The sequence below is a fragment of the Rutilus rutilus genome (genome assembly GCF_951802725.1).
Source record: "Rutilus rutilus genome assembly, chromosome: 4".
Lineage (NCBI taxonomy): Eukaryota > Metazoa > Chordata > Actinopteri > Cypriniformes > Leuciscidae > Rutilus > Rutilus rutilus.
In genome coordinates this window covers 7278966-7297503 of record NC_140212.1, presented here as the reverse complement: position 1 = coordinate 7297503, position 18538 = coordinate 7278966, and the positions used below count along the sequence as shown (strand labels likewise).

The following is an 18538-nucleotide window of genomic DNA, read 5'->3' as shown; positions in this document are numbered from 1 at the left end:
GGGGGCGCTCGCGAGTACCCTTCTGAAACCTAAATTGACCAATGACACAGCCTACGGTCTAGTGCACTTCGCAGTCACGCGCTTGCACTCGGTGGCCATTGTATGTCCACAAGACCGTAAGAGCATATGAAGTGTTTCATTTAAAACAGGGCAACACACATGGGAAAACTCCCATACAGTCTCCCAGCAGTCAAACAAAAACCTTCTTACACTGAGTCCCGTTTCCACCAGGATGTGCATGTTTGTTCTGCTACTAATGGCGGCTTTCACCCCTACTCTCTTAGGAGTGGCCGGCAGCAGTAAACAGCTTGGCGGAGGCAGGCGAGGGTCTGGAGGTGGACGATGCTTCTCTCTGGGTAAATACAGGATGTGTAATTGTTTACATTAGATCTGTTTGAACCAGTGCTAATGCATCTCTGAGTGTGTGTGACGTACTTGTTCTTGCTGGTAATGAGCGGGAGACTCTGACTGATGAGTCCGTGGCAGAGCAGTAGGATGGACTGAGGGTTCATGCTCTTATTGAGCAAAAGTCCCGCCACAATCCTCCTAAACACAGCATGCACTCGCCTCGACACCTTCAAACTGGCCGTGTTCTCAAGCACCTGAGAGGAAGATGAAGACCAGATAAGTCTCTTGAGAACTCATGAAGCTGTTGTTGAGATGCAGCTCACTGGTCATTTACCTCTTTGAGCGGCAGGATGAGGTGGACGACGCGTTCCTGGCTGCAGAACTGTCCGAGCAGCTCGTACGAATCGGAGCTTTTGCTGTGGCGGGCCTCCATCACCTTTGAAACGATTCCTCTGATGTCCTTCTCCTCGGCTACGGCTCCAAACAGCTCGTTGTTGAAGATCTGAGAACAGAGTTAGCCAATAAATATGTACAATTGTTTCAAAATTACGATTGACAACGTAATATTGATGGTGCCGTTTACCGTGATGAGCATGTCCATGCATGGGTCAAGATCCCCTGCGTTCAAAGATGGTTTCAGGACAGATAGCAAATAGTACACTGTGAAGGTCAAAACATGGACCTGTAGGGAGAAATTATACACGGGTCAATGACATGACGCTCGTTCTGTTTGGTCCAGGTCTATTCAATTATTTAAAAAAAAACCTTCAAAATTACAATTCATACAGTCAATGACTTACAAATCCTCTATGATCTAAATTCATATTCATTTAGATATGTTTTGAAGGTTGAAATTCTTTGCCATCAGTATGGTAAATATATAATAATAACATTTTTGTGTGTGTGTCTCTCAGCTGCCAGCATATTCGCTCATTGCCTCTTTTGTTTTGTATAAATAAAAGTTTTTGTTTTACTTTAAAACATACCGGTCTTTCAATGTGTGCGTGTGTGTTCCCTGACAACTGCAAACAGACTACAAAAAAAATCTACAGAACCAATAGATAAGATAAGCAGCTTCCTCAACGAGACCACAGTTAGTTTCAAAAACAAAGACACATGATGTGTTTTACTTTAAATCGTTCTTAATGTTTAAAAAACACTTTTTTTCCCAAAAAATATCTTGACAATGACAATCAGACCTTCCATGAAGATTATAGCCACACCTCTGTTGTGTAATAATTTATAAATATCAGCCCTTCCCCCTTTGTATATGATTTGCTGGCTTTCGCTTCCTGCCACATAGTTCTGGTAAATTGAAAAGAGAGGCTGTTTTATACCCCACTAACGCAAGTCTCCTCTCCTAGCAGTTATTTCTGGCAGGTTATAATCTTAAAGAAATGGCATTTAAGAATCAGAGGATTTTGAAAATAATCTCCATCCTTTCTGTGAGTACAACCGTGTTCGTCCTCTTGATGAACCATCCAGAACAAAGGACAAATTGTTCTCATAAAGATGAGCCGGTCTTGAATCACTTATTGAAGCAGGATGTTGGAGACCTACAGGCTTGTTCTGCTATTATCCACGGAGACATGGACGGAGTGAACAAGGACATTTTCAGGAATCTCATGGCCTCGAAAAAAAGAAAATCCCTGCTATCCGAGTCATTCTATCTCAACGCAACCAAGGATTGTCCATCCTACATCCGAGATAGAGGGTTTCTGACTCTTTCTCTCAGTAAAGAGGAGAAATATTTCCCCATTGCTTACTCCATGGTGATCCATGAGAAGATTGAGATGTTTGAAAGGCTCTTAAGAGCCATTTACACTCCTGACAATGTGTACTGTGTTCATGTGGACCAGAGGTCTCCTGAGATCCTTAAAGAAGCAGTTAGGGCCATTGCGTCCTGTCTGACCAACGTGTTTGTGGCCAGCAAACTGGAGAATGTGATCTACGCCTCCTGGTCTCGAGTTCAAGCGGACATCAACTGCATGCAGGATCTGCTCATGTCACCCGTCCAGTGGAGGTATCTGCTCAACACCTGTGGCACTGATTTCCCCATTAAAACCAATGCTGAAATGGTTCAGATTCTAAAACAACTGAACGGAAAGAACAGTTTGGAGTCCGAGGCCGTAGAGTCCAAAAAGGTGCGCTGGCAGTATCATCACAATGTTACGAACGTTGTGATTCGGACCGATGTTAGAAAGTCACCCCCGCCAATTCAGAGCCCTATGTTCTCAGGAAATGCTTACTTTGTGGTTTCAAGAGAGTTTGTGGATTACATCTTTAAAAGCAAAGAGACTCTAGATTTCATGGAATGGGAGAAAGACACATACAGTCCAGATGAGCACATGTGGGCTACGTTACAGCGGATGCCTTCATTACCAGGATCAAACCCTCCAAACAGAAAGTACGATCTATCGGACATGAACGCAATTGCTCGTCTAGTGAAGTGGAGCTACCATGAAGGAGATCTAAAGAGTGGGGCTCTCTACCCACCATGCACTGGGACGTACAGACGGGGAGTGTGTGTCTATGGAGCTGGGGACTTGAAATGGATTTTGAGGCAACACCATCTTTTGGCAAACAAGTTTGATCCAGAAATAGATGATGTAGTGATCAAATGCTTGGAGGCTTTTTTAAGGTACAAAGTTATTTATGGTCAATCATTACTAACAGTTAAAAAATCTGGCATTATTTTATGATGTTTTAAAAAACATCATAAAAATGACTTTTAAAATGTTTGTAAATAAGGAAGAAATGGATGTTGATTTATAAATGTACAAATGTTTAATACTACACTTTCTATGCTGGTCACATTATTACGATGCAAACTGTCAAATAAAATTTTTATTAAATTAATAGTTTGGCTTTATAAAATATTTGTACTTTTTTTTTTTTTTTTTTACTTTCTTTGTGTTTCACATAATATGTAATATAAAACCAATATTTGATTATAATGAATTTAAATAAGAAAAATAAAAAAATTAACAGAGTACAAAAAAGAAAAGATCTCACAAGAAAAGGTAAAGGCTGGGACACACCATGCCAATTGTCAGGCCGTTTTTGAGTTTCTGTCAGCTTAGTTTTTTTTCAGTGTGTTATAATAATGAACAGGCAGTGATTACTAACATAAAATGCATTCTAGAGATATTTCATCGATTTTTAATGATAAATGGCAAAGGCAATCATATCCATCTGTTTTCCAAAGCTGTGACCCAGGTCTACACTTTTTTGCTGTGACTTCACACATATGCATCTATGCAGCGGTTTAGTTGAGTTCAAGCAAAATTTAAAACCTAAATCAAACTACAATAAACCATAAAAATGATAATAATATATTTTAAAATATAATACATGTATAATAATACCATATTGTCACTGTAGGGCAGAAACCTTGTATCTTCATATTTTGTAAATCATTTCGTAAATCATTACTATTGGCCACCCTTTATGTCTGTCTGTGGATTTTGCAAATATTCAACTAATGAAAAGAATTAAAATGAGCTTGTGACTGAAACTCCGTTGGATCCTCAAACTCTCGGTATGAACTTCATAACTTTACCTGCCTCTATTGTGAGTGAAGTGCCGCACGCAGTTTGGACTGTCTCTGCTTGTTGTGTAAATAAAGAACTGGTTGAGAAATTACTTTGAATAAGTATAGTGTTTTCTTTACTCAAACACTATAGATATAAAGGCTAATGTTTTATGTATTTGAGGAGCGGAGAAGAGTGTCTTAGTCTAGCATTTGTCATCGAGTCATTGCCATTACGGTCTTAAATAGCCCATTTGTAGCACTTTGTCTTTTGTAACAAAAGATTTTGGCCAAATGACAGAAAAAACTAAGCGTCCACAAAGCTACAGTAAACTTTATAATCTGTAAATTGATGAAAGTGTAATGTGATAAACTTACTGCCTCAGATGTGGCCGTTCTAATGACAGACAAAACACGTATGTGAAAAAACCTTGTAGCTCTATTTGAACTTGATTTTGGTCAAATGTTAATAATACAATCACACATGTAAGTGTCTGACCATATATAAAGCCACAATATCAACTTTAACCACACTGTAAAAAAAAAAAAGGAAAGTGTTTTCGGCCAAAAGCAACGATATATTTTATCATAAAAAATACGTCTGAAAACCTTTTAGAAAAGTATTAAAACGTGTACACTCAAGTGTATTCAAAGTGGTACACATAAATATATGTCCAAATTGTATGACACCAACATGTATACAAAGATTACATTTCTGAGAACTTGTAAATCAGACTTTGTAAGATTTCTCCTATTCAATCAAATTCATCAGTGACACACTCATAATTTATGAAAGTCTTACATTACACACTCGTGCTAATAAAGTCAATATTTTACCTGATACCCCTTCACTAAGACCGCCTGCATCTCGGTGAGCAGATAATGAAGGTATTGATGCCCAAGAGTCTCTATAATCTTCACCAAAGTGTTTCGAGCAACATCACGGATCTCCTGGAAACGGCTCCTCAGGTGGACGCACACTTTCAGAAGGATGCTGCATATATAAAACACCAAACTCCATCATTTACCACAGTTTTTTTTGCACTGATGATCACTCAGAATTACAGAAAACACAGAATATTTGCAGCAGCACCACTAATCCATCACTCCCACACTCAAACAGACAGCCATATTACCTTGATTTTGTTTTTGGGGTCTACTAGAATAGGTATTCATGCTTGAATGTTCAAAAAACATTATTTATAACATATTTAACATTATTGCAGCACCTCTCTTTCCAGTCTGTCAGTAAAGCTCTGTTTAGTTCCTGTTTCTATGAAGCCCCTCCTTCCGAAAAAGAGCAATGCGCAATTACAGACCTTTTTCATGCTCAAACAGCACTGTTACACACTAAAGAAATGTGAAAATGTACAAAAGCATATTAGGTCCTCTTTACGGGAATGGGTAATGAGAGAAGAAATATACCCTGGCAAGTTTGCTTCCATGACATCCTTTGGCAGAGACTTCATGAGTTGAATCATGGCAAATGCAATAGGCACTCTGGCCACTTCTTCATCTTTCACCTCCTTAGACTTCACCATCTTGTGCTCATCATCTCGCTTAACCTGCAGAAATAAACATTGGTGTACAATAAGTTCACGTTGAACACTTTGTTCCAGTTGCGAGCACTTCTGTGGTTATAAAAAGAATATTTGTCTTTGCCATTTATTTTGGGGGCTTGAGACATTAGAGAAAAAACTAACACCAAACTAATGGAATCAACTGTTAGTCGTCAATTGTTAGTTACAGTAGTGGCCAATAGTGGTGTCCGGCTTAGGAAAATATACATCTTCACTCTTTTTTAAGATATTATTAAAAATCTGTTCGATTTTGTAAGCATATTGCGTAGCTGTGTTTGGAGTCAATTGTTTTATTTGTGATAACGCAATGAAACATGCCAAATTATGCAGACATAATTTTTGGCCAGGCTGTCATACAAAGAAAATATGAGCATTCAAAAACAAGAAAACCAATGAAACATTAATAACTGATTATGTTGTAAGTGAATGTATGCTTTTACCTGTGAGATTTAGTTTTTCTATGCATTTTTTTGCATTGTAAATTCAAACCTGTAGCTGTGGTTTGCCCTTTTTTGCCAAACAATTTTGTCAGATAAATACCTTAACCAAGTTTAGTATTTTGTTCTTCCCTCATATTTAAAAACTATAAAATATTTTCCTCATATCTTGATGGTTTAATTGAACTTGTAGGGTCATTAAAAACAAATATCCCCTCAGGACATCACTTTTGGCCACATCCTTTGTAGAATTTTGTCCATTAAGGAGTCTTCAGTCTTGCTCAACTGTAAACTAAATTCATTAAGTATGAAGAAGTTCACACCTTCGCAGTGAGGCACTTGTGAAGTTTAGGCAGGACGGTCTGAGTGACCGTGTGTTGAATAGAGGAAATGAGTGCCTCTAGATCGTGGTTACTCTGTGGAAGACCACTGCTGACAACAGGAAGCACTTTCTTCGTTTGGCTCTCTTTGCCTTTATTTGGTTTGGCAGGGACTTCCGTCTCAGTATCTAATGCTGTGGAAACGGCTGCTCCAGCCTCATCAGTTTCCATGGCACCTTCAGCATCACTTTCATCCGTGTCCATAGTTTCCACTGCCTCATCCTCAGCCTCTTCCACCACAACACTGGGCACTGTTGATAGATCACGTTAGTCAAGTAAAGCTGTGTAGTTTAAAAGGAAGTATAATGTGGCTGTTGAGACATTCTCACCTTCTGTCTTCCTGTTTTTGGCCGCCTCCATTTCTTTACTGAGAGTCTCATGGTCAAAGTGGAACGCATCAAGAACAATCAGCAACAAACTAAGCCAATGAAGAGTCAAGAAAGTCTTTCAGCGTCATAAAAAGAACAAGAACATCACAGAAAAGGCACAAATGCACAACAAGTGTGCCTGACAGTATAGATTACAAGATAAGATATTTGTCAATCACGCTGAGGATCCGTTGTGCACCAAATCCCTGTTATGTAACACCGACTACTGCAGCAAGCTTACCTGACTGCCAGTTTCTGCTCCGCTATTCCAGACTGTAAAATATGGACGAAGTGTTTTATGTAGAACAAGTACTTGGACCAGGTCAAGCGTCTGCATACGGCACCAATAACTTCTATAGCGGCTGTTTTCATGGGTTCATACTGGAAACACAAATCATTTATCCGTTAAAAAAAAACACATAAAACAAGCAGCATGGTGACAGAACAATTGAAACAGTTAAAAATATCATCAAAAAGTAAGTAACAACCTTCAACAGTTTTTCATCAACTATAGCGATCATGGCGTAGGGCATGATGTAATTCTGCATGGAGCGTGATGACATCACAATCTTGCCCTCGGTCAGCTGCCTGGCAAACTTCCTGAGCGCTCGACCCCTTCTGTAAACCTGTCAAACAAACAACCAATTTCAAATAAGAGTTTTTTTACTCTATATATGAAGAGTTCAGATGCAAAAGCCTCTAAGTGCCATCTGAAATTTTTATTCTAGAATGATCATTTTTGAGGCTTTTGCATCTGAACTCTTCATATACATATACATACATACACATACATACATACATACCATACATATATATATATATATATATAAATTACTATTACCAGTTAATAGCTAGTTAATTATTATTAAATTATAAATAACTTTATATAATAGTAATTAGATTATATATGTACTATACACATTAGTTTATATTTATGCATTTAATTTATTAATATATTACATTTTTTATTTAATTGCTATATATTCATACACCTTTTCCTGTAGAAAAGGATTGCTATGATGAGAATTGAAACTGTTTTGAGCTGCATTATGCAGCGAGTAAAAAAAGCTAAGCTTGTTTCATTAAGGAAAGGAGTGCACTTGCATACTATTAAACTACATATTCAAAATGTGAGACCCCCTTTTTTACAAGCTCCACCCAATTGAAAATGTATGATGTTTCTAGTTGAGTCTCACTGATGAGTTTTATTAAAGTGTCCTGACGTTACCTGTATGTGCTTCATATGCTCAAAGAAATCTGACTCGGGATCATTATGATCTGTCAGCTGAGCCAGATCGCGAAACTCTGGTCGGTTTGGAAAGGTCTTCACCAGGCAGGCCAGAATCGTAGTGTATTCATTTCGTACACTCTGCAAAAAAAGACAGCCAGATATAAAAGTGTGAACTACATGTGAAATGTTCATAGAGCAGTGCTGTAATGAATGCAAGCTGACATGTCGCTAGTTTTCACCTCAGTCTTGCTCTTCAAACCCTTTCGCAGGGCATCCAGTATCATGTACTGCACAATCTCTTTGTACTCGGCCTCTGGGCATCCGACTTCTGAGAGCTGCATTATTATGGCTGACAAACACATGGTGGCGCTGTCTGCCAGAGACATGTCGCCGATCTGTCTCAGAAACACACAAAAAGCATTCAAAACTCGAAGCAGATCAAGACACAAAAAGATGAACATAAAAAGAAACTTTAGAGCTATTCGAAGCGAATAGTAATGTCACAAGAATCTGAAAACTTGATGGTCACCTGTAATGAATGGAAGCAGTTGTGCATGACAGCAGTCAGGTATCTCATATCCAGCGTACTCATCTCTTTAATGTGCTTGGTGGCCTCCTGGAACGCCACCAGACGCACGTCAAAGTGAACCTCGTCCAGATGGCGGCTGTCAAACGCGTTGAGCTGGAGAAGAGAGGAGAGCGGGTCAAATACAAACATGACAGGAAGAAACAAAACTAAAGCGGTTTCTGATTGCCTCAATGGACATTCACCTGAATGACAATGTCTGTGATGTACTTCAGTTCACTGTCCATGTCTGACAGAGTCTGTGGAGAGAGATACGGTCAGTCGGGAAAAGTTTAAAGTAGACTAAAGAGGTGTTAAAGTGGCTGGAGATGCGGAAAATGACCTTGAATGCTTCACACAGAGCCTGACGTGAAAGTCTGTTGTGAATGACGGAGAAGAGTTTGCTGAGAGGTTTGAGGAACACGCTGGGCTCTAAACACTGTCTCAGCAGGTTCTGCACAGTACCCAGGATGTCCAACTCTGTTTCCTGAAAGAAAACAAGGAAACAATGAGAATGATTTGAGATTAAAGCAATAAAATATTAATATTCATTAAGTATTGGTATGAGGAGTGTACCTGTGCAGTTTTGGGTTTGTGGAGGTAAGGTAGAAGCAAACCAATTAGTGTTGAACTCTGTCCCTTTTCAGTCACAAATCTACTGATCCTGGAACACAAGGAAGATTATTCATTTTTGAACATTTCACTTCATTGTTATGACAGCATTCCTTATTGTAATCAATGCGGAAAATGGCTGTGCTGCTTAATATTTTTGTGGAAACTTGATCTCTTTTTTTTCTTGATTCTTTGATGAATAGAAAGTTCAAAAGAACAGCATTTACTTGAAACAGAAATCTTTTGCAGCATTATAAATGTCTTTACTGTCACTTTTGATCAATTTAATGCATATTAATTTCTTTAAAAAAAAAAAATTTGTATTATTATTATACAAGACCTTTGAATAGTAAATATAAGCAGCACAACTGTTTTCAACATTGATAATAAGAAATGTTTCTTGAGCAGCAAATCAGCATATAAGAATTATTTCTGAAATCATGTCATTTTTATTGTTCGCCAGCTAGAAAAAAAAAAAATCTGAAAACAATTCCACTGATATCATTCCTCTGTATCATTATCGGTGTGGTAAGGGACTTTTAAAACTTTATTGTTAACAGTTATCGTCCTTGTTGTGAATGGCTCTTAAGCTGCCTGTAAATAAACAGATATATGAACATACTTTGAGAGGATGTTGAGCTCTTTGCTGACTTGAACTCTGAATTTCTTCTTTTTGAGGCGTTCAGAGTTACGCACGACTCCGCTGAGGTACTGTAGCAGAGCTGGGATGTGAGGAAGGAGCAGACGGCAGCCGACAGTCAGAGAATCTACCCGAAGAAAAGAAAAAGAGATGTCAAATAAGCAAAGAATAGTGGGTCCTTCTAGTATAATCATCAACACCCACTCTCAGTACCTGATACATCACAACTTTCAGGGATCACACAGTCATTCACAATCAACTCTGTCTCATTCTCCTTGGGCTCAAAGTCTGGAGTGCTCAGCAAGCTCTCGGCTATGTCAATCACCATGACCACTGTGAGGGACGTCACGTTTTTGGAGGATAACAGACCAAATACATTGAGCAGGACGTCACACTCAGGGTGGCCTGGTCTCTGCTTAGCAAGCAAAGGGAAACATCTGAAAGAGTAAAAAGACAACATTTATATTATAAGATTGCGTTGCAATAAAAAACTGTGAACATACATGTTTAAGAATAAAAATAAAAAGAAGCGTGGCTATTTTAACATAAAGGGGGTTCTTGCATTTACACTTTGCTTCATTTTTCTTTAAGAGGTCCGTCTTCTCCGCATGGTTAATAATAAACTTACCGAGCGTTTTGGGTCCACACACGGATGACTTTCATGAGGGGCGTTGGTGCATACGTGCTTTCAGTGGGCAGACGACACACCTAATAAACAAAACACAACCAGGTCATCTGGGTTACCGATTCCAACTGCATTTAAATATATCAAGACTGCATCAGCACACGTATCAGATCTGTAAATTAAAATGAGCTCTTTTTCTTATTTTTAGACGGCTTAATAATTTCATTATGGTTGTATGTATGCATATTTATTTTCAAGGAAGAACCATGTCTATTAATAGGTATTACTACAGTAAAGTCTTCAGCTAGTCAGCTTGAGATCCTGTCCATTTAAACTGGTTATATCTCTTAATCCTAGCAGTGAATGCTTTATGAGCAGTAGGACAACCATATTCATCCGCACAGTTACGTAGAGTCGAAGCACAACCAAAACAATGTTCTTCCGCAAAATGCATGCAGTTTTGTTTTTTAACCGCTAGAAGCCCAAAAGTTACATAGTTTACCATTAAATTTGCTAAAGCTATCCCATCAGATTTCTTTTTTTTGCACACACCTGAGGCCACACCACAGCTTGGAAAACAGCGTCCAGCTCATCTGCAGTGAAGTTGTAACACTCAAAGCCATCAAAGAAGTCTTGTATGCGCAGAATCCCCAGACGACGCAAGTTCTTCAGAGGATTGATGCAACCAGGCTTGAGCTACACAAACATAAAGAACAGTGAGCTCTTGAGATCAACACCCCAAAAATAAATTCACTCACCACACAATAAAAATATTATATGAGAAAACGCTAATTTCCTACAAAGAAAACCCACAAATTTTTAACTTTGAAGAGTTATATTTCATAATTTAGAGTTTGTAAAAGTATTAATGAGGATGGTTTTCTGCATTCAGCTCACCTGCTCTCTGTGATCCAGTATAAATGACACGGAGGCTGTGATGCACAGCAAGATCTGCAAAACTTTGGGCAGGTAGATTTGGATGAGATGGCCTAGTTTATTGATGAGCAATTCTATGGTGTTGAGCAGGCTGTGCTGGCGACCCACAGGGAGAACAGCAGACAGGTCCGTTTCACCAATGGCTCGATTTACCGCAGCCAAACACGCTCCTGCAAGCAACAAATAATTCATTTTCTAAAATCAATGCTTGCTTCTGATCCATTCTTTTAAAAAAAAGGAAATGAGTAAAACAAAATCTTTTGGTAGCTTGTCTCAATTATAAAAGTGTCCATTTATTAAAGTTCAAGTATGTTGCATATATGGACAAGAATGCACTATTGTTAGCTAGCTATTTAAGTTTTCTAATTCTGAAATAAACCTAAATATTTTTTACGACTTTAAAGTTTGGTTTGATTAAAATTAACTCGGTGCAATTGTTCTGTTAGTGCGGTTCATTTGAAATAAGTTTGAGCACTGTCATCCGGACCTTGGTGCGCACAAAACAAGCGGACCCCTGAAAAAGTGGTTCGACTGAAATCTGAAGCAGATCTTTGTTTTTGTGTGTGACAGAGGAATTCAGATTCAGATTTTAAAATTACAATTATATTTATATTTACACACATACAACAAGCTCATTCAGCCCATCCTACAGCATTGTATTGGATTTTCGATAAGTTCCATCGCAAAACATAAATCATTTTCTTTTTTGGTCTGGATCAAAAGAACCAAGAGAACCAAACTACAAGTATGAACACACCCTTAATCTAATGAACTGCCAATAGGTGATTAAAAGGTGTATGTTTGAAGGTTTTGTTAGGATTTAATAATTTTAATAAGCTTTAAGTAGTTACCTTCAGCGTAATGACGAACAGGCTCCAGCAGAAGATCTATAAACATGCCCATCTCCTCTGGCTGACAGGCCGCCAGGAAGCGCAGCACTATGGAGGAGCGTGAAGCCGTGCCCGACTTACCCTGAAACTTACTACCAACCTTAGTACACATCTTCCCGTACAGTATCCTGCCAGAATGAATAAAAACTACTGAATACAGGCACATAACATTCACGTTCAGTGAAGAAACAACAGTGAAGCACTGATATCATTAATATGCACTGTGTGTGCAAACACACCTCATAAGCATGGGAATGAGTTTGGGTCTATGTGACGAAAGTACCACAGTTCCTTCTTCTGAGATGTTGAAATGGACAATCTCATCTTTAAAATGCTTGTCATCCAGAAGTCTCTCCAGATTCTCTCTGTAAACAACCACAAATCAACAATCATTATGGACCTAAAACAAAGCCCTGGGGAACATCGCTGCTCAAAAAAACGTTCAGAGTGCTGCTTAAAGCCATCATATCAATACACCCATATAACCCAAAAAAAGAGGGAAAAAAAAAGTCTGCACAAATAGAAAATGTTGTTTAAAGAAAACTTGTTTAAAGCATCCAACCGGCAAGTTTGAGAAAAGCCATCTCTGATAACAGGCTTAAAATTAGGTCAGTGAGGATTGCCTCTAGGTATTTATTTTCCTTGCACCAAATGACAAAAGTGGCTCCAAGTATAACTCAGAGATGTGAAATGAATCCATAGATGTAAAATCGTAATAGACTAAAAGACTTCCTGAGGCAATTGGTACATTCCGGTATGCCAGTAGTGAGAGTTAGTAAGGTAACCAAAGAAGTCTTTTGGAAGATACCATCAGTCTCAGCTCTGAATATAAAGGATTCTATTCATAAACTGACCTAGTTACTGTATAATAGTTTTTCCTGAAAAAAAAAGCTCATGTGGAAAGCAAGAAGAAGAAGGGAAAAGATATTTGGGTGCTTTGTGTTACAGGTCTTACTTGTAAGGGAGAATATTTGGGTCTTTGTATGTCATCAAACAGTCAAGTGCTATTTTCTGGATTTCTTGATCTTTATGGCACAGGAGCTGTAGGTTTAGAAAAAGAATTAGTCTCAGCTGGCCGTTCACCAAGAATAATAAGCAGAATTCCGTTTGAAACAAAGCTAGGAAACCACACCTGGGTGTACAGCTCACTAAGATTTGCCTCCATGCATAAAGATTTCGGGTTGGTGAATTTGGAGAAGACCTTTAAGTGAGCAATGAGCTGCCTGAAAAAAAAACATAGATTCACATGTTTGTGTAAGTTCTTCAAGTAGGTAACTAGAGGACAGAGGCGGATGTTAGAAGATAAGATCATCTCTCACTTGGCCGCTGCTCTTCTTGGCATCTTCTTCTTGAATATTTTGGAATCTTCCTCCTTTTCTTCATCGTCTTCCATTTCAGCATCTACTACACCACCCATTTCCTGCTCCGATAAAGAGCTGCTTTTCTTCATGAGGTCCTGAGTGGGAGCCACCATCAGGTCAGATGGGTAGAACTCATTACTGTGAACACAAAGACCACAGAGAAAATTCTGTTATGGAGAGCTTTCTAGAGAGACAAATAGGTTGATGCGATAAAGCTCACACACACCTGATGAAGCGCAGCAGTAATGGGCTGAGCTCTCGGCTACGTGGCTCCACTCTTTCGGGAAACTGGGACATGGCTCGCCAAAGCAAGCCACGGAAGTTTGTGAAGTCCGTTCGCTCAATGGGATTCAACACCTGGTCCAGTTCTTCCAGAAACAGAACTCCCACATCCCCGCTCTCGATCACGCTGGTCCCTGGCCCTCTGAGCTGCTTTGCGGCTTGATGTTGTCCAGCACCTCCCTCATCATCGTCGTCATCATCATCTGCCTGGAGCTCTTCCTCTGAGAATAAAGATTCAAAACAGATTCATACATTTATGACTAATGGGAACATATAACAGGTCAACCTTTTAACAAAAGACAACACTTAGAACAAAAGACAAATATCACACTGAATCAAATGAGAACAAAATTTGAGCTGAATTGAGCTGAATGACACTGATTGTCTGATAGATTAACACTATTATTTTCCCGTTTATTATTGTGTAGTTCTGTATTGTAAACAATATGTATTGAATAAAGTGCTGACAAATAAATTTGACTGGTCTCGAATGCCTCATCATTGAGAACTCACCAGCTAAACCAGCAACCATCTCCAGATGTTCATGATAAACCTTCCAGAAAGATTTGTTGTCCATTTCTTTAGCATGCGACCTGGGCGTATGAAAGCATATCAAACCAAAACTCAAAGACAGAAATAATACAGAGAAATATAGAATAATGCTGAAGACATAACCTTAGGGTGCATGAGGGTTTAAATGCAAAAGATCAAAAATGAAACAGATACTGTGCATTCAAGCAAATGCTCCACACTTACACCAACAGATCAATAACAGCATCCCAGAGAGGTCGGAAATTGACAAACAGCATTGCAATAAGATAACGAAGAGGAATCTGTAAAACACAAACATATTTATAGCACAAAACAAAGCTTTCAAAAATGATTTCATATTTGATATGGAGTATAAGGCTTTAGCTACTTCATGGAAAGGTCCCTTAGGCAGACAGGGCTGCACCAGGTCATGACGGAGTTTACGGAGATGTAGCAGTTTCTCCCTGTAGTCCTGCACTGTGGCCGGGACCTGCTCTGCCTGCAGACACACAGCGAACACCGTCTGCGCATTTGAGCTCTCCTCTCCCTGAAGAAGAAATTAGTTATTTATTAATAAACACATGCATGCTTTGTTTGTCTGAAAATCTCACAAATGATACCTCTGCAGGTTTAGGAAGGTCAGCCTCAAAGTTTGACAATATTCTGAGGGTCAGCAAACGAATCTGTAGAGGACAAGGAAAAATCGATCCTTTAGAATCTGTATATTCATAACAGCAGGGTCCACACAGATGAGTAATGAATATATAACATTCAATATAGAACCATTTTTGGTATCAATTTACAATAAGGATTTATTTGTTAACATCAACTACATTAGTTAACATGAACTAACAATGAAAAACACTTATAAAGCATTTATTAATCTTAGGTAAAGATAATCTCAACATTTTAAAATCAAAATTAACTAATGATAACTTAACGAGACCTTATTGTAAAGTGTTACCCAATTTTTCAAAATAATTACAAAAATAGAATGAAAGTTATGGACTATAGAAATTTCAGTGACGTTACTTAAAGCCTTTATATGTAATACATTACAAAATAATTTTTAATGCATTAAGTATGCCATGTAATGCAACTTATAATGCATTGTATGGTCTCATTATCTATTCATTGAACACACCTTTAAAAAGTACAATGAATTAAAACATAGCAAACAACAGATTAAAGATGCAACAAGAAATCTGCAAATATTATAAGGCATTTTAACTAGTTACAATTATTTATGAAAATATATAATGCATTATACATAAAGGTTTTACGTAAATAGTCACCAAAATTTACATGACCTTAAGATTTAATTAAATTATATCATTTTTTCAGGCCTTAAATCCTCTGATATTTCCAGGTTTTCCAGGACTGTGGGAGAACTGAGCTATTCCCACTTAACAACAGCAACCCTAACTAGGCTAAACCTGACCTTGGAAATGTTGGAAGAAAAATTGGAATGCAGTTTATGGTACAGTTCCAGCAGAGAATCATGGGCCAGCTGAGCGGAGGAGCCGTTGAGTGCCAGTCTGGTGTAGTACAGATCTCCTAACAACAGCGCTGAAAGATCAGTGGGGACTTTCCTGTAACAAACAAACAAAAATGCAAGTTTCTTAATTTAACAGACAAGACCCTTTTTTACTTGGATGTTCAGAGCAAATAAACATGTAAATACTGAGGCACATACTCAATGATGCTTCTGACCAGTTCTACGGGCAGGAGTGACTGTACCGCTGTCGTCTCCTTGAAACTGAGCAGAGTGCTAAGAGCCTGTCGGGCTACAAACAGCCCTCCTGAGAGGACAGAAGGACGGTATTAGGAACATCATTTAACATAAAAGTAGCTTGAGACAATTATTCACAGACACACTTGACTGACCTCTACCCAGAGTTTCACTGCACACCTCCTGCAGTAACCTGTTCAGTAGTACAGTGACGGTCTGTATAACGCTTGATGCTTCTAATGGCCTGTAAAACATTTTAATTGTTGTATATTTACACAAATACCAAATTATACAGCTAACTCTGTGTGAAACTCTGTGTAAAAGACCATTAACCTTTAACTGTCACCCCACTTTTTGATCATAGATCTGAACTTAAAATGTTGTAATTCATGAATTCTTTGGAATAAAGGCTTACGCACGTTTCACACATACTCCGTGTGTGTGGTGCGTGTTGCAGTGTGTATGCGGTGCAGGAGCAGCACACGCTATAGTGCTTTCATATATGCTGCGTTTGCAGTGCGTAACTGACCCACGGCTGTACCACAAACACATACTCACTATTTTTATTTCAAATCCAGAAGATATCAGCAACTTTTATAAAAAGAAGTTTAGCCCGCATTGCGATTCTCTTTGTACACATATATACTCTTTAATAGACGTATTGTTTAAACACAATTTAAACAACGTATTATTCAATGCATTACTTCTATATAGATTTATATATTAAGTGGCAAAATATTTAACCATGTACTTATATTAAAATCGCAAACATTTTAAATTAAAACTTAAAATTGACAAAAACAGCTGACTCTCATGCCTTTTATTTTGCATTTAAATTTTAATACAATAAATCTTGCATGTCACAAATAACTTGTCTTTCCACCTCCACGAATGAGACGAGTGTTGTTCATTATGTCGCCTTGTTGAGGTAAATTGTAGTTTTCCTTGCTTTACCCCGGTCTTAAAGTAAAAAGATGACTGTGACAAATAGTAATATTTAATTAAATACATTTATGATGAGATTAGGCCTACTACATTTTATTTAATTAAATGCATTTATGGTGAGATTACCACATTTTCATGTCAATCTGTGTTCATTTTGACCACGAACCATGCGCTGTCACTTTAATGCAGCGCGTGCAACACAGCAAAAATAGACTCGGTGCGGAAACGATCGCTGCACTGCTGTATACGCACTGCACCTGGAACGCATTGCCGCGTGCAGTGTGAAATCTCTAACCTGTTAACATGGGTGCGGAAAAAAATACGCACCACACATGCACTGCAAACGGAGTATGCGTGAAACGGGCGTTAAGTTTGGTCCCTTTTTTTAAAGAAGTCACAAAACAGCAGATTATTGGAGATGTATTGCAAAAGTACCGAACTAAGCATTTATTTTATACAATATATATATTATACAATATATACTGATTGGTTGAGGATTTAAAAGAATATTATAGTAATTTATGCTATTTGACACTCAGAGGATTGTGGGTAATTGAGTTTTTACCTGACGTGTGGGAGGAGCACTAGTGCAGCCCAGGGATGAGAAAGGTCAGAGAGCGGCTGATCGATGGGGATGTCAATGAGAGAAAGAATCCGCTGGGGAACAGAAACCGACTGGTCTCTTTCAGGTCCAGTTGACCTAAAAGAGAATTTGGAATTTGTGTGAAGTATTTAAATTCAAGACAATATATTATTATTCCCCTTTACAAAGTCTTGATTTTGTTTTTGGGGTCTACTAGAATAAGTTTTCATGCTTGAAATGTTCAAAAAACACTATTTTCCCCATATTTTCCATTGTTGCAGCACCTCCCTTCCCAGTCTGTCAGTAACGCTCTGTTCAGTTCCTGTCTCTATCAAGTCCCTCCTTTTGAAAAGAGTAATGTGCTCGTATCTGTCGGCTGGTCCAGTTAGTTGGTCAGATTGGTCAACCCAACCCAACCCACACACATCCTGAAAAGTGAAGCCAAAGCATTTTGATCGCCCCCTGGTGGCTGGATGCAGAATATGTCGTGAACCCTGCCATGTAATCGAATGGGATGTTTGTTATATGAATATCTAAACATGCAATATGTCAGAAGAAAGAACAGAGCCTCTGCTTTTAAACAAACAAACAAAAAAAATTATTCTAGCTTTACAAATTATTATTTTTATCACGGCTTGAATATGGGTAAGAAAAAAAAAATAAAGCAACATTTTGAGCAAAAAGCTGAGAAAATCGGCATTTTAGTCAAAGACTACATCTGGATCGGATTCAGATCGGATAACATATGCATATGATTACATATACATATGTTGTTACATATACTATCACATCATCTTCACCTGTGTTTTGTCAGGAGATTCAGTACTCTTTCAAAAGATGTATAATAGCGCCCCCTACCTTATAACAGTAAAAACACGAAATGCGTCTTTGGCGGCGAAGCGTTTTCTCATAAAAGACTAGATAAATTGTCAATAGCACTGAAAAGGTTAATGAGAAAAC

At 38.3% G+C, this 18538-nt stretch overlaps 2 protein-coding genes across 3 annotated transcripts in view; one reads left to right on the top strand and one right to left on the bottom strand.

Moving 5' to 3' along the window:
• The window catches only part of utp20 (UTP20 small subunit processome component), a 35649-nt gene that overhangs the window by 10658 nt on the left and 6453 nt on the right, over positions 1-18538 (bottom strand). For both annotated transcript variants that reach the window (XM_084406434.1, XM_084406433.1), the window contains exons 13-47: positions 17561-17695; positions 16206-16294; positions 16015-16120; positions 15760-15910; positions 14939-15001; positions 14707-14865; positions 14544-14620; positions 14301-14380; positions 13732-14008; positions 13464-13643; positions 13277-13367; positions 13100-13185; positions 12384-12509; positions 12106-12272; positions 11216-11424; positions 10871-11014; positions 10322-10401; positions 9907-10130; positions 9676-9820; positions 9018-9105; positions 8785-8928; positions 8648-8701; positions 8406-8558; positions 8116-8271; positions 7874-8014; positions 7134-7271; positions 6887-7026; positions 6607-6695; positions 6221-6528; positions 5306-5445; positions 4718-4874; positions 932-1030; positions 683-850; positions 436-602; positions 211-352 (exon numbers count right to left, since the gene is read on the bottom strand). In XM_084406434.1, coding sequence (XP_084262560.1) covers positions 211-352; positions 436-602; positions 683-850; positions 932-1030; positions 4718-4874; positions 5306-5445; positions 6221-6528; positions 6607-6695; positions 6887-7026; positions 7134-7271; positions 7874-8014; positions 8116-8271; positions 8406-8558; positions 8648-8701; positions 8785-8928; positions 9018-9105; positions 9676-9820; positions 9907-10130; positions 10322-10401; positions 10871-11014; positions 11216-11424; positions 12106-12272; positions 12384-12509; positions 13100-13185; positions 13277-13367; positions 13464-13643; positions 13732-14008; positions 14301-14380; positions 14544-14620; positions 14707-14865; positions 14939-15001; positions 15760-15910; positions 16015-16120; positions 16206-16294; positions 17561-17695 — 4873 coding nt within the window. The remainder of the gene's footprint in view (positions 1-210; positions 353-435; positions 603-682; positions 851-931; positions 1031-4717; positions 4875-5305; positions 5446-6220; positions 6529-6606; positions 6696-6886; positions 7027-7133; positions 7272-7873; positions 8015-8115; positions 8272-8405; positions 8559-8647; positions 8702-8784; positions 8929-9017; positions 9106-9675; positions 9821-9906; positions 10131-10321; positions 10402-10870; positions 11015-11215; positions 11425-12105; positions 12273-12383; positions 12510-13099; positions 13186-13276; positions 13368-13463; positions 13644-13731; positions 14009-14300; positions 14381-14543; positions 14621-14706; positions 14866-14938; positions 15002-15759; positions 15911-16014; positions 16121-16205; positions 16295-17560; positions 17696-18538) is intronic.
• On the top strand, positions 1680-3207 carry LOC311288839 (beta-1,3-galactosyl-O-glycosyl-glycoprotein beta-1,6-N-acetylglucosaminyltransferase 3-like). The gene has a single exon (XM_084406435.1). It carries the CDS (start codon positions 1746-1748, stop codon positions 3048-3050), a length of 1305 nt encoding a protein of 434 aa, XP_084262561.1. The 5' UTR covers positions 1680-1745; the 3' UTR covers positions 3051-3207.